This window comes from Zosterops lateralis (assembly GCF_965231275.1).
Source record: "Zosterops lateralis genome assembly, chromosome: 2".
Classification (NCBI taxonomy): Eukaryota; Metazoa; Chordata; class Aves; order Passeriformes; family Zosteropidae; genus Zosterops; species Zosterops lateralis.
In genome coordinates this window covers 72,927,963-72,940,471 of record NC_139763.1, presented here as the reverse complement: position 1 = coordinate 72,940,471, position 12,509 = coordinate 72,927,963, and the positions used below count along the sequence as shown (strand labels likewise).

The 12,509-nt window shown below is 42.1% G+C and overlaps 1 protein-coding gene across 2 annotated transcripts in view; it reads right to left on the bottom strand.

The window, feature by feature from the left end:
- Positions 1-11,894, bottom strand: part of LATS2 (large tumor suppressor kinase 2) — a 48,755-nt gene extending 36,861 nt beyond the window's left edge. For both annotated transcript variants that reach the window (XR_014589438.1, XM_083855890.1), the window contains exons 1-2: positions 11,848-11,894; positions 7,380-7,955 (exon numbers count right to left, since the gene is read on the bottom strand). Coding sequence is in view for 1 of the 2 variants with exons in the window: in XM_083855890.1 (XP_083712016.1) it covers positions 7,380-7,718 (339 nt within the window). In the remaining variant the exon portion in view is untranslated. The remainder of the gene's footprint in view (positions 1-7,379; positions 7,956-11,847) is intronic.
- Between the last annotated feature and the right edge of the window lie 615 nt (positions 11,895-12,509).

The following is a 12,509-nucleotide window of genomic DNA, read 5'->3' as shown; positions in this document are numbered from 1 at the left end:
AGCATTTGCAAGTCACAGAGACAGGCAGCACCCAAGGAGCAAAGAATGCAAGTACTGGAGCCTGATTTATGGAATATTAGGGAGACATGTGGACAACACACATGGGACATGGACATTCTATAGGAGTTGCCACCACAAGCAGCTGTCGAGCAGAATTTGAATGCTGGGCCCATGGGAGCACCAACAAGGTCTGCTCGAGATGGGGGTACGGCAAGAAAAAACTGAGAAAAAATGAATGTAATTGTATGTTATGTATATTTGCCCATGCTTTAGGAAAAAGAAAATGAATTTAAAGAAAATCACTCCACAGAAGTATGGCACATACCTGCACATCACATGAGTAGCAATGAATTTTTATTTTTATTCTACTGATATTCAATTAGCAGCTTTAACATAAGCTTCTAATTAGTCTAGTAACTACTAAAAAACATTCCTAGGTTGAACTGAGTTCTAAATGTATTGCATGACCTACCCCTAAAGACCGTAGAATGTAAAAGTCTTATATTAAGTTCTCCTGCTGAAATCTAAGTTTAAAAGTGTCATTCAATTTCTTTAATAAAAAAAAGGAATGACCACAGACAAGCAAAAAACACTCAACATCCTCCTCCCAATGCAGAGATGCTATTTTGCAGTATAAAATATAAAATCACATTGGTTCCTCTCAGATACAAGCTGAAAGAACAGCAGAGATTTAGGCTGAAAACAACATAAAAACGCAAAAGGAACAGTTACACCCTACTACTATTGTGATATCAGCTTCCTGTTAGAATAATAATGGCAATCTTCACTTTTGGTCACAAGGGCTTTTTATTCAGACACTGAAGTAAACGCTTATGCACATTTTTAGTGACTGTGAAGAAGTCATTTCCTTTCTCACTAAGAAAAAAATAACCATAGCTCAAAATTCTACTAGCAATTAAATGTTAATAAATACAATTTAACTATCCAGTGCAAGTTAATCCTGTACCCTGTTATAGCAAGTTTTATATTTTTATATTAACTCCCAAGCTTCTATAATGTTTATCTGAAATGAGGAATAGAAAAGTTTAAGATAACTCAAGATTCACACTTATCTCCAGTTGAAGTCTAGCATCTGATTCCTGTCGTGTCGTTTCAAACAAACAATCCTGCTGCCAGGATGTAATTTATTCTATAGTTTGATAAAGAAGAAAAAAAAGACTAACAAGAATTAAGGGCAGAGTTTAAAATACTCTTGTTCAGTGCAATATTACTGCCCAGCTGCCAAATCTTGTCATGCGAAGGAGAACATGCAATCATTTGCAACTGTTAATAAATATTTCCACCACCACAAAAACTCAAGGGAAAATACTTTTCTTCCTTCTGCAGGATAAGCATATTCCAAGCCACGCTCACCCAATACCAAGAGCACCTACACAACTACACTGTGGGAGTTGTGTCATGACACAGAGAATCTAAGTATGCTCACTAAGCCAGCATCATCAAGAAGAGGCAGAAACATAGGAAGATTGGAGACAAGAGAAAAGGCTTAGGAGAGAAAGGTGCCAGAAGCTATCAGCTGAAGAGCAATCTCCACCTCTTGCATTCAGCCCCTGGAAAGCTATGACTCACTTTTTCTTCTGAAGCAAGTAAGAACTGAAATGACTTAAGTTGCTAACCTCAGGCATATTAGTGGGAAAACACATTCCGTTAGATGCTTTGATGGAAGAACACTGCATTATGCTGGAAATCTCTCAGAAAGATTGAAACCAAAAAGGGAGGTTAGAAAGAAAAAAGTGTAGGAAAAGGTTATGAAACAAGCCCTCAATACATGTGGTAGAGAGAAGGCAGAGTGAACAACTTACCTTCAAATGATGGATGCAAATGGAACACCCAAGAGACTGTTGGCCTGAATTATCAGATCTATTTCAGTTGCTAAAATAAAACCTTTCTCCTGCATTCAGCAGTGAGTGCCCTCATTTGAACATCCCTTTTTGCCTCCCTGTAACCCAAAACACTTCTAGAAGCAGCACAGCTTGTAATGACTTGCACCACATTAGCTCAGCTGGTCAGAGCATGGTGCTCAAACACCAAGGGCGCAGGTTAGATCCCTGTATGGTTTACTCACTTAAGGACTGGACTTGATGATCCTTGTGGATTCCTTCCAATTCAGAATATTCTGTGATCCTCACCTTTAATATATGACCCACAGAACAACCCAGGCAATCTTATAACAGCTCATTCTTCAGTCATTTTTCATTAAACAAACAATCTAGACTGAAAACATCCAGAAGATGACTAAGATGTTCATCCTGGGCAGGGAAAACTCCTAACACAGTTAAAGTTTACTCAATCAAACACAAAATTTTGTTACAGGATAGGCCAATGTTATGGAAAGAATTTTCTTGTTTGCTATTACAAAATTTTCTGTCCTTCATCTTGAAGGAAAGCTGTCTTTTTAGACTTGTCCTCTTAACAAATACATCACAACAGATATTTTACTACAGCAAAGCTTCAGCAAGTCTGTCACCAAAACAAAACTCTACACTGTATCTGCCTCCTGTCATCACTCCAACAATATGGTGAGAAGTCCTACTGCTCAGTAACACACTGCTGGATGGCACATGGATCATAGGTGGACAAGCATGACCCATACAGAACAGGAATAGAACACTAGTTCTACATGTGAAATGCAAAAAAGGACTTTTTGCCCAAAAGTCCTTTTTGTCCTATTTGAGAGAACAGAATTTTCCTCACTTAAAGAATTGCAAATATTTGCTCTAATTGAGAGAAATACTTTATTTCTCATTTTCAAAACCTGAAACCAATCAGCATTCCCAGACCAGGGTAGAATCTTTGCCAAATGGTTCAATAAAAAGAAGGCCAACCATGATGTAGAGATTGAAAGAATCCTGGAATGCAAGGAGGAATTAAAAAAAAAAAAAAAAAAAAAAAAAAAAGGCAAGAAAACCCCCCACCCCATTTCTACAAACTGAATATCATTAATTCAGCACAACACTGATGACAAGGTAGTCAGCTTGAAATTCTTACACACATTACACCATTCCACAGACATCATTACCATTAGTAACTAATGGACAGATCTTCCCCTTCAAAACATCCTGATATTGGCACAAGGGGTACATGTTTTACTCCAGGTATTTATAAAAGCCTCTGGAGAAAATGAAGCATAAGAATTTCCCCACTTCACATATTCATAGTTGTACAGCAAGATAGCATGTTACCAACAGTATGTAGCCTGTAAAAAATCCTAGAACATGATTTTTTCTTAAAAATAGCTGCCCAAACAAACAAACCATGTCTAGAAATCTTCATCCAGAAAAGGCACCCTTTGCTCAAAGGAAAGTTCGCTTGAGGGAAAGGAAAAAAACCCCACAGAAGTGACAAGTGTGTAATGTTCCACAGCTCATCTAGAACTGCTGCAGCCCACTGGAAATCACAATGTCAGTGGCTGTTTATGCTCTAAGGAAGTACAGTAAGTACAGTACAGCCCATTCAGGTTGTTGGAATGCCACTGATCATACACTCAATTGCATCTATTCATTAGAAACACCCAGTTCACAACAGCAGCTGCATTTACCACCACACCCCAAACACCACCCACTTGCCTCAGGTGATTCCAGTGGTTTACCAGCCCACAGGACAGACGCTCCACACTCTTGTCCCCCTACAGTGACTGCAAGTTACACTTCCAAGCCCAAGGACTTTTATTTACGAAAGAATGGCGTGTTAGGTGTGCTTTTGGCTTCAAGCTTTTACAACGAAAAAGGTCTGGTCTTTTGCAGTCATGTTCTGCGAGTTTCAAAACTATTTAGGCTGCACTAATTAATTTTGATTGAAACTCACTAAATGATTACTGTTGAAAAGATGACTTAAGCTAACAACAGACAAGTTGCTCCATTTGTTTCAGAAAAACAATGACTAATTATGTGTGTTATTTTGGTTTTTATCTCTTAAAAAAATTAAAATGTAATCTTGGCTTCTCTCAGGTCTACCGTGAAGTCTCCATTAAGTTTAGGAGATCAGATTTCACTAGAAAACCATAAACTACACAATGGCTGAAAAAAAAAAATCTTTCTGGAAGAAAACAGGTCAATTAAAAGAATACTGACAACTTCCTAACCAATTAAAAACAAAAAATAAAGGTCTGTTTTCACATGTAACACCTATGATGACTGTAACTGAAAGACATGAGAATTTGATATTTACTTTACGAATTACACTGAATTTCATATACTTGCTAAGTCTACCAATTGGTTTATAATGAACTTCCTGGCTGTGTGGGACTTTCATAGAGCAAGAGTAAAGTAATAAAACGTTATGCTCCTTTTTTATTTAATAAAACCAATTCCAATTTCATCTTAAAACTTAAGAGTCATTTTAGGCAGAACAGGGAGCTACAAACCCCAATAAGCAACATCTCTTGTAGGAAGTGAAATGGTTGTTGTTAAAATCTATCCATGCTACAGATAGGACAGATGAGTGGAGCTGGTGAGAGTATTAAACAGAAGTATCCTTTCCCTAGGCTCTAATTTTTTTTTTCCTTTTCAATTGTCACTACTTCCCTTCACCCTTCCAAAAATCCTCACTGTGGCCTAATAAACAGACTGAAGAAGAATCCTGATCCTTGCATGCTGTCCACCACAACATTTCCCAGAAGGTTACTGTTACTTTTCCGTGTTCCATCTAGAACACCAAAAAGCATCAGCCCAAATCCAGCTGGCAAACAGAGTTCCCATAAGCTCAAACTGAGTGTTACAGCCCTCGACTCCTTCACGGCTTCCTAGAATGCTCATGATTAGAGCTTCTTATGACAAACTGCCAGACCCTTCAGGATGCTTGCAGCTGCTGAACAGCTGATTTGTGTACCATGAAGCACATGGTAAGAGGGATAAGATTTTGTATTCTGCAGGCTTGCTCTAGTGGAAGGCTCAAGTAGAGCATGAGCTGCTCATGGACTGAAATCTTTAACCTCAACAGCGCTGCTCCTGGCTTTTGAAAGGGGAAGGTTGAGTGTGGGCTTCAATTCCCATTTACCAACCTCACATGAGCATTGGGTTCAGAGGTAAATAAAAACATCCCCAAAGAAACTGAAGCTGCCTTCACTCCTCTGTTAAATCAGAGATCTGTTAGCTGCCTACAGGACTACAGAAGATGTCCATGTGGTAGGCATTTAAAGGCTTTGATGCACAAGCAGGGACAGGGTAGGGTATGTCACTGATTTACAACATATCGTGATATGAAACAGTTCAGCATCTGATTCAAAACAGCTCAGGCACCAGGGGAAAAAGAAGAATCTAGAGGTAGTAATCAGGTGTGTCACCCTACACCATGCCATCTCCAAGGTCAGATACCATTCACATCATCTCAAGAAGCTCCAATCATCCACAACCTTTCAGGACAGTGAATCCTCATGTGGACTCACACCTTCCAGAATCTTCTTCTGGACTCACACTGGGAAGCTCAGCATTTTTATTCACAGGATTCCAGTCCTGAAACCTCTATTTGGACTCTATGGACTCTAGCCGAATATGATCCTGATTAAGCCTAGACCTGAGTGCCAAACACACCTAAAGAATAGGCCCAATAATGCCATTGCCTGGCAACAAGTCACAGCCAGGGACAAACAACAAATGGGGGGATGGAAAGATCATGGCCAATTAGGAGGGGCAAAAAAAAAAAAAAAAGCCCAACTGAAAATGTGAGCAAAATTTAAGGAGCAAAAATCTCCACATCAGAGTCAGAACTGGGTTCAATGCTCTAGAAGCAGCAAAATCACTGTATGAACACTGAAGTCAAAATAGCTGAATATATTAAAAAAATTTACACATATACTTCATTACACTGCTTTGAATACAAGACATTTTAACAGGTGTTCAGGTATTTCTGTTTTATACATTGGCTTAACTTTACTGTGCTGTAGTGTGCTCAAAGTACTTTCCAAGATTTCAGCTCAACGAGCCAAGTTCTATGTGTGAACGATTTGTCCCTGTAACCTACCAAATGTGCATTTCCAATTCAGAATCCAGCTGTGCTCATTTAACCCTGGCTCATATGCACAGGGAGTGTTCCCATCCTAAACAGCTAGGGAAATTCAGAGGCTAGAGTTCTAAAAAAACAGTTTCCATGGCATGCTAGAGATCAGAGAAAATCCTTGGTTCCTCCAGGTAAATAATTCAGTACTGCATCTTGGTTCACTGGACTAGCAAGTGTTCAGTTGTTCTGCAGCACTTCTTATTAGATATGCAATCTACTCTAGCTCTGATTATCTTGTATAGCATAAAGTCTTTGGCATAGAAACAGCACTAATTAATATTTATATAGCTCCAGGGAAATGCATACTGTTATACTGTTTATAATAATGCTTGATGCTAGTTTTGTTATACAGAATCAGATTATAGTCTAGGAGAGTCAAGAGACTCACATTCTGCTGTGACTGAAGGAGGGGGGCAAGTTTTGAAATCCAGGAGATGCCACTGGAAGTACTTTGGTTTTAAATCTCTCCAATTTGTATCAGACTATAAATGAAAATATTTCAGCTTGTCAACAACTGCTATTCAATCACATGGGAATAAATGTTCCTACAACACAGAATCTGAACCCAAACCAGCATTTTTTCTCTAAAAAGCAAAATTTTGAACTACTCCTGGACAAAGGTGAAAGTTGACACCAACACTGGAAGCCCAAGCAAGATGAATGCAGCTCAACACAAAGACTTTGTTCTGCACCATGTGAAAGGTGTCTCAATTAAGAATATACTCTAGCATCAATCCCAGGATGACAAAGAAAAGCACCTATACATCAAGTCTCTGATCTGAGCAGTGCTACCACCCCTTAATAGAAGCAGAGAAAGAGAAGAAGAAAAGGTGTGGACAGAATCACTGCAGTCAGCTGAACATCCATCCAAGCCCTCCTGCTTCTGGCCAACAGCAAACAAAATTCTTCAAATACCAGATATTGTCTCTATCATTTCTTACAGTTATTTCTGACAGTGAGCTGGGCTTCGATGTGCTAGACAAAATTCCACCCTATTACTCACAAGTAAGGCTTGTTACTAAGCATTGCAGGGAAAATGAAGAAACAAAAAGCAAAATGGAGAAAAGAAAGATTTAAAAAAAAAAAAAAGACAAGCTACCCTGTTCAGTCTCATACATCAACTGGGGAAATCATAGAAGAATCCTAGAGGTCACTGTGACTGTCTTTAACACAAATGAACCCCACATTAGGCACATCTGTCCCCAGTAAGTCCATCTGCTCTGCTGCTCATACAGCAATACAACTGCCAGAAGAATCAGTGCATTTCCGTGACTTTGACAGCCACCATCAAAATCCTTTCTTCAGCCCAGAGTATAAACTTGTTTTGGCAGCAGTGCCAATCCCTCCTCCCAGCTGACACATACCTGATCACAACCTGCATTCACCAGTTCCTGGAGCATTTGCCTGTTGACTTCCACGGCTGCTGTGGAGCTTGATTCATTAGCAAAGGGCAGCAGAGAATATCTGATTTCTCGCAGAGCTTTCTGATACGGCCCAAACTTGGGTGTTTGTCTCATCTGCTGCTGCCTTGCAGCATCCTTCCCTATTAAAATCTTAGGGTCCAGAGAAGTTTCACTGCCTGCTCCAATGGGCAGTCCCTGACCTGAAGATTTGGATGGCTGCTTTAAACCTTCTCGAATCTCTTGCAACCTTTGTCTGCTGTTTCCAGAATATGTCGTAGCAGGAAAAGTCTTTGGCCTCATTGTTGATCCAGTTTTCTCTGAGCATAAATACAGCTTTATTCCTTGTTTCTTTTAAATTATTTCAAAAACATGTCACTTGATGGTATCAATTTATTGTAAACATAATCCTTCAAAGAGAAGAAGAAAAGGCAAAATTCTCGAGAGATTTCTGCCAGTGTTTCACTTCAGCTCACAATCTTCATATTTCCCACGGAAAATGAAAATATGTTGAATCATCATTTTGCAGACTGACAGTGTCTGAAACAAAAGAAAAATGAAAAGTACAGTCAATTAGGTTGATATTGTAAATGCCTCTGAAGGGACAGTAAGACAATTAATCAAGTGAAAATTAATCAGTTTAACCTCTTAAGCTGTCACAGTTGGATACCCTTTAATGATTTTCACTCTGTTTTCAACAGGATTTTAGAAGGCTTTCTCAACATAACCAATAAACAACTCATTTTTCTTTTAAATTTAGTTTTCAAAATAAATTAAAATAAGGTTTAAAGGTCTAAGATAAAGGTTTAAAATAAGGTTTAAAAAAATAATTTAAGAATTTTACAGGACCTAATTGTGGCAAGTTTCCTACCCAATTGCATAACCAAATTCTGGACAAGCCTATCCTATTTCATAATTAGGGAAGAGTATGCTCATGAAATGTTTTTCTCCCACTTAAGATTTTGTTTGTTTTACACTAGCTGAGCACAGTTTCAGTTTTTACGAAAAAGATTTATAATGGAAATATTGATGACTCTAACCATAGTAACTTCTAGTATTTCAATAACAAACTGAATAACAGAAAGAACATGCCTTTCCACGTGAATAACTTAGCAAAGCCTGAAGTTCTCACCAAAAGTGGAAGGAAGAGGGGAGAAAAAAAAAAAAAAGAAGTGAGGAAATGATATAGGATACTTCATTAGCTGTGCCTTATAGCAAAGAAAGGGAAAAGAGAGGTAAATGGAGCTCCACAGTATGAGCAGAAGATGAAGAACCAGATCATACAGCATCCTAACACAGAAGGAGATGACTTTTGAGACAGCTTTATGTTCTCTGCTGCATGTCAGCTCTTCTGACACGCAGCAGAGAACACCCATGCAGCACAGCTAAGCTACTGTACAACTTGTGATCTCCATGCAGCACAAAGTTACAACAAGAATCCTACCTTAACTAAATCTTTATGCATCACCGTAATGCAAACATGAAACAATGGTGTGTTTGGAACGGGATTAGAAAGACAGCCTAATCAGAAATGCAACCTAGCTATTCGATGCTGGTTATGCAAGTTGGCTTCTTCTGCTGCCATTTGCACTTGCAAAGTGACTTCTGAATGGTGCTCCAGCCACCTTGCTGGTAAGGGAAGAATTTTATTCAATTGTTTCCAAATTGCAAATACAGAGGATGGTAACACACTGTATGTTTCTCACCAGCACCCAGAAGTTAATTGGATTTTTTTTTTTAAGGTGCTTCACTTTTGGTCATAGGACATTTATCACTGAAAAGGGTTTTTCTGGGAAGTATTGTTCTTTATTTTCCCATACTCATACTAAAAATTCTTTTTGTTGTGATAGCTATAGCATTTCCCAGAAAAATCAACCATTTCCACGCATTTGCCATCACTTCTCACTGCCAAGCAAACAGCTTACTGCTGTGAAGCCCAACAGAATCAGGACACATTCACCTCTGAAGCCCACCACCACGTCCTCAGCAGGACAGAGTCCACTTCAAGCTTTCCTCTACAACCAAGGTCTGAAATGCAACAGTGCAGTCAGACCCAGACTCTTCTATGATGGTTCACCAGGCTGAAATGCAGGAGCACAGATCAGTCACTTGAGATTAACCTAAGTAAACATTTTTTGTTAGGATTTAAATGCTCCATTAACTAAAAACACCTATAAAGTGTTTGAGGGCTTGAGCTCTTCCATTCAGTGCTCTCCATGAACACCCTGCAACATGAACCAACAGAGAAGCAACAGTGACATTTGCCAATGGTTTTAAGGGAAGTGCTAAAGCTGTTCATCAGATTTTGATGTTTCCACAAACCAGCTATTGGTCAGTAACAGATCAAGCTTTCATTGTCCCAAGTGAGGACAAAAGCAACTGCAGGATCTCAAGCACAGATTTTTTTTCCACTTGGACAGAATGTAACAAAAGATAATACACAGACTTGGTAAAAAACAAAGCACAATAGTATTGCAGCCTTCTTTGGATTACATCATAACTAGCTAGTGCTTAGAAGATACAGAGCAATTAATTGGTCTATAATTGTCTTTCTTTTCCTGACAGCAGCAGGCACCATATGGCTTGGTTTAGGCCTCTGGGTTGTTCTTCCTTTTCAGTCCCTGTGCCAATCCTCAGGCCTGGGACACGCTGGGAAAGCTTGCAAGGCCCCCACCTTTTTGCAGCAAAAGACTGCTTTCCCACTTCCACACATGCTTCACATAAAGAACTTCTGTGACCTTTAGCCTAAGCTCGAGTCTAATAATGCTGGGTCAAGCCAGCTGGCAGCTTCCTCAGCTTACATTTACAACACTGCTTAAACCAGAAAGAAATGTTGGTCGCTTTGACAGCATGGATGAGAGCAGCAACAGCAGTAAGTACTGGAGCTAACTACAAACCTGATTCATATTTTGCAGGTTTTGTGGGTTTTTTTTAACTAAACATGTAAAATAAGCAAAAAAAAAAAAAAAAAAAAAAAAAAAGGAACAGTAAATATTACAAGGAAAGACAAGCTGCTGGCTTTTTTTGTATCTTCCTGTGATTCTCATTTTTCAGAAAAAAAAAATAGAATGGTTGTATGCTTTAAGAGATATGCAGTGTGTCTCATTCTGTCTAAGCATTTCTAACTGTACATGTGGATTTGGACAACTTCAAATCCTTCTAATCTGCACCCTGCTTGCAGCATGAATGTATCAATAGCCTTCCTGCCATCAGAAGAAATTATTTTTGAATTCTTAGCCATTCTGACAAAACAGTCTTAAGGTCTTTTCCAAAACGTTACTGTTCTGTACTAATTAGAAGCTTGTCCATTATCCTGAAGACACAACACTTCAAGCAGGTGCAGCATTACTTTAATTACACCGAGTTAAACAATTTTTGAGTAACTGATTGTTTCATTTGAGATACACCAACAGCTGATCTATCAACAACCAAACGACACACTGAAATGATATGCTGATGTCTGTTGTGCCAGCAGCAACATCTATCCACTCTCCTGTCTCTTCATTCACTAACAGGCTGGGTGTGCTGGTGGCTCCATGGACACAAGGCAAGAAACCAAAACTCACCCGAGCTGGTGAGCTGTTCCCTGTAACTGGACTGAGCTGAACTTGAAATCGCTGCAGTATAGGAAGGAGTAAAGTTTTAAGAAACTGCTACGACTTCCTTCCCTCTCTCAGTTTATAGGTATGGCTTTGGGGACTTTTTTGGAACACAAATTCAAGGGAGCAGGGACTGCTCACTTTGTACAGCAGGAGCACGATGCGGGGGGAAGCGTTTCAGGGATTTTATTATGCTACAAACCGTGAAGAAAAATTGGAAAGGGGATTTTCCCTAAAACGACTCCGCCTCTCCTCCTGCTAACAGGACTGTCCAAGAGTGACTGTGCCCGTGTCCCACTGGAGTGGGAAAACAGCTCACCTTCCCCTCCAGAGCAGCGACTGACCGCAGAGCCCGGACACTCCAAACCAGCCCCTTTTGCGTCATTTGCGCCGGTGCCTTTCCCGGGAAAAGGGGTATTTCAACACGCACGGGCTCAGGGGGCAGCGGGGAGGGCTGGGCAGTGACCTTCAGCTGGGTGGGCACGGCGGGGCCCCAGACGGGACCCCCGGGCTGTGGGTGCCCCCGCGGCTCCCGGGCCCCTTCCTGCCCCGCTCCTTCCTGGGCAGAACGCTCCCGAAATAAACCCCGGCCGGCAGGGCAGAGGCCTGGGCCGGGCCGGGCTGTCACACGAGTGTCCGGAAAGTGCCGTGGGGCGCGGGCAGGGCGCCAGGGCTGTCCCCACGGCCGGACACACACACGGGACACCCGCCCCCGCCTCCGGGACCGGCCCCTCTCCGCTCAGCGCTCCCCCCGCTCGCCCAAGGGACTCTCCCTCCCGCGGGGAGAGGTTTGGGGGGATGGGGAGCGCTCCCCCCGCGCCCCCCGCGCTCACCTCCCTGCGGGGCCCGGCTCGGTTCGGCTCGGCTCGGTTCGGCTCGGAGGCTCGCTGGGCTCAGCGGCGGCGGCGGCGGCGCGGGCCGCTCTCCATCTCTTCCCCCGTGGCCGTCCCGGGCGCCGAGTGCGGGGCGCAGTCGGGACATTCGCTACATTGTTGGCATTCCATCGGCGCCACGTGACCCCGCGTCACTCCACTCCCCTCCCGCCGCATTCCAGCGGGGGCAGGGCCTTCCAGGGCGGGAAGGGCCGGGAAGGGCTGCAGCACCCTCCGGGGCCGCCCGCCCATGGCCCGCCCGTCCCCTCGGGGCGCCCGTCCGCGGGGCCACCGCACGGAGAGGTGACTCCTTTTCCCCTCCAAAACCCGCTCCTTGTCACAGCAGCTCCTCGCTGGGCTCTAGCGGGAAGGGGGAGCGCTGCCTCCACTCTTTGGAGGCGAAATGGGCTGGGGTAGAACCATGGAATGGCTTGGGCTGGAAGGGACCTTCTAGTTTCCATCCCCCCTGCTCATGGAGGGCATCTTCCAACCTGGCCTCGGACACTTCCAGGGAAGAGGCATCCATAAGAGGCTTGGAAGTGCTCTTCCACTCACCCCACGCTCCAAAAACTCTGTTAAATGGAAAGGTCTGTCCTGATAATCGTTATTCCCACCAGTATCCA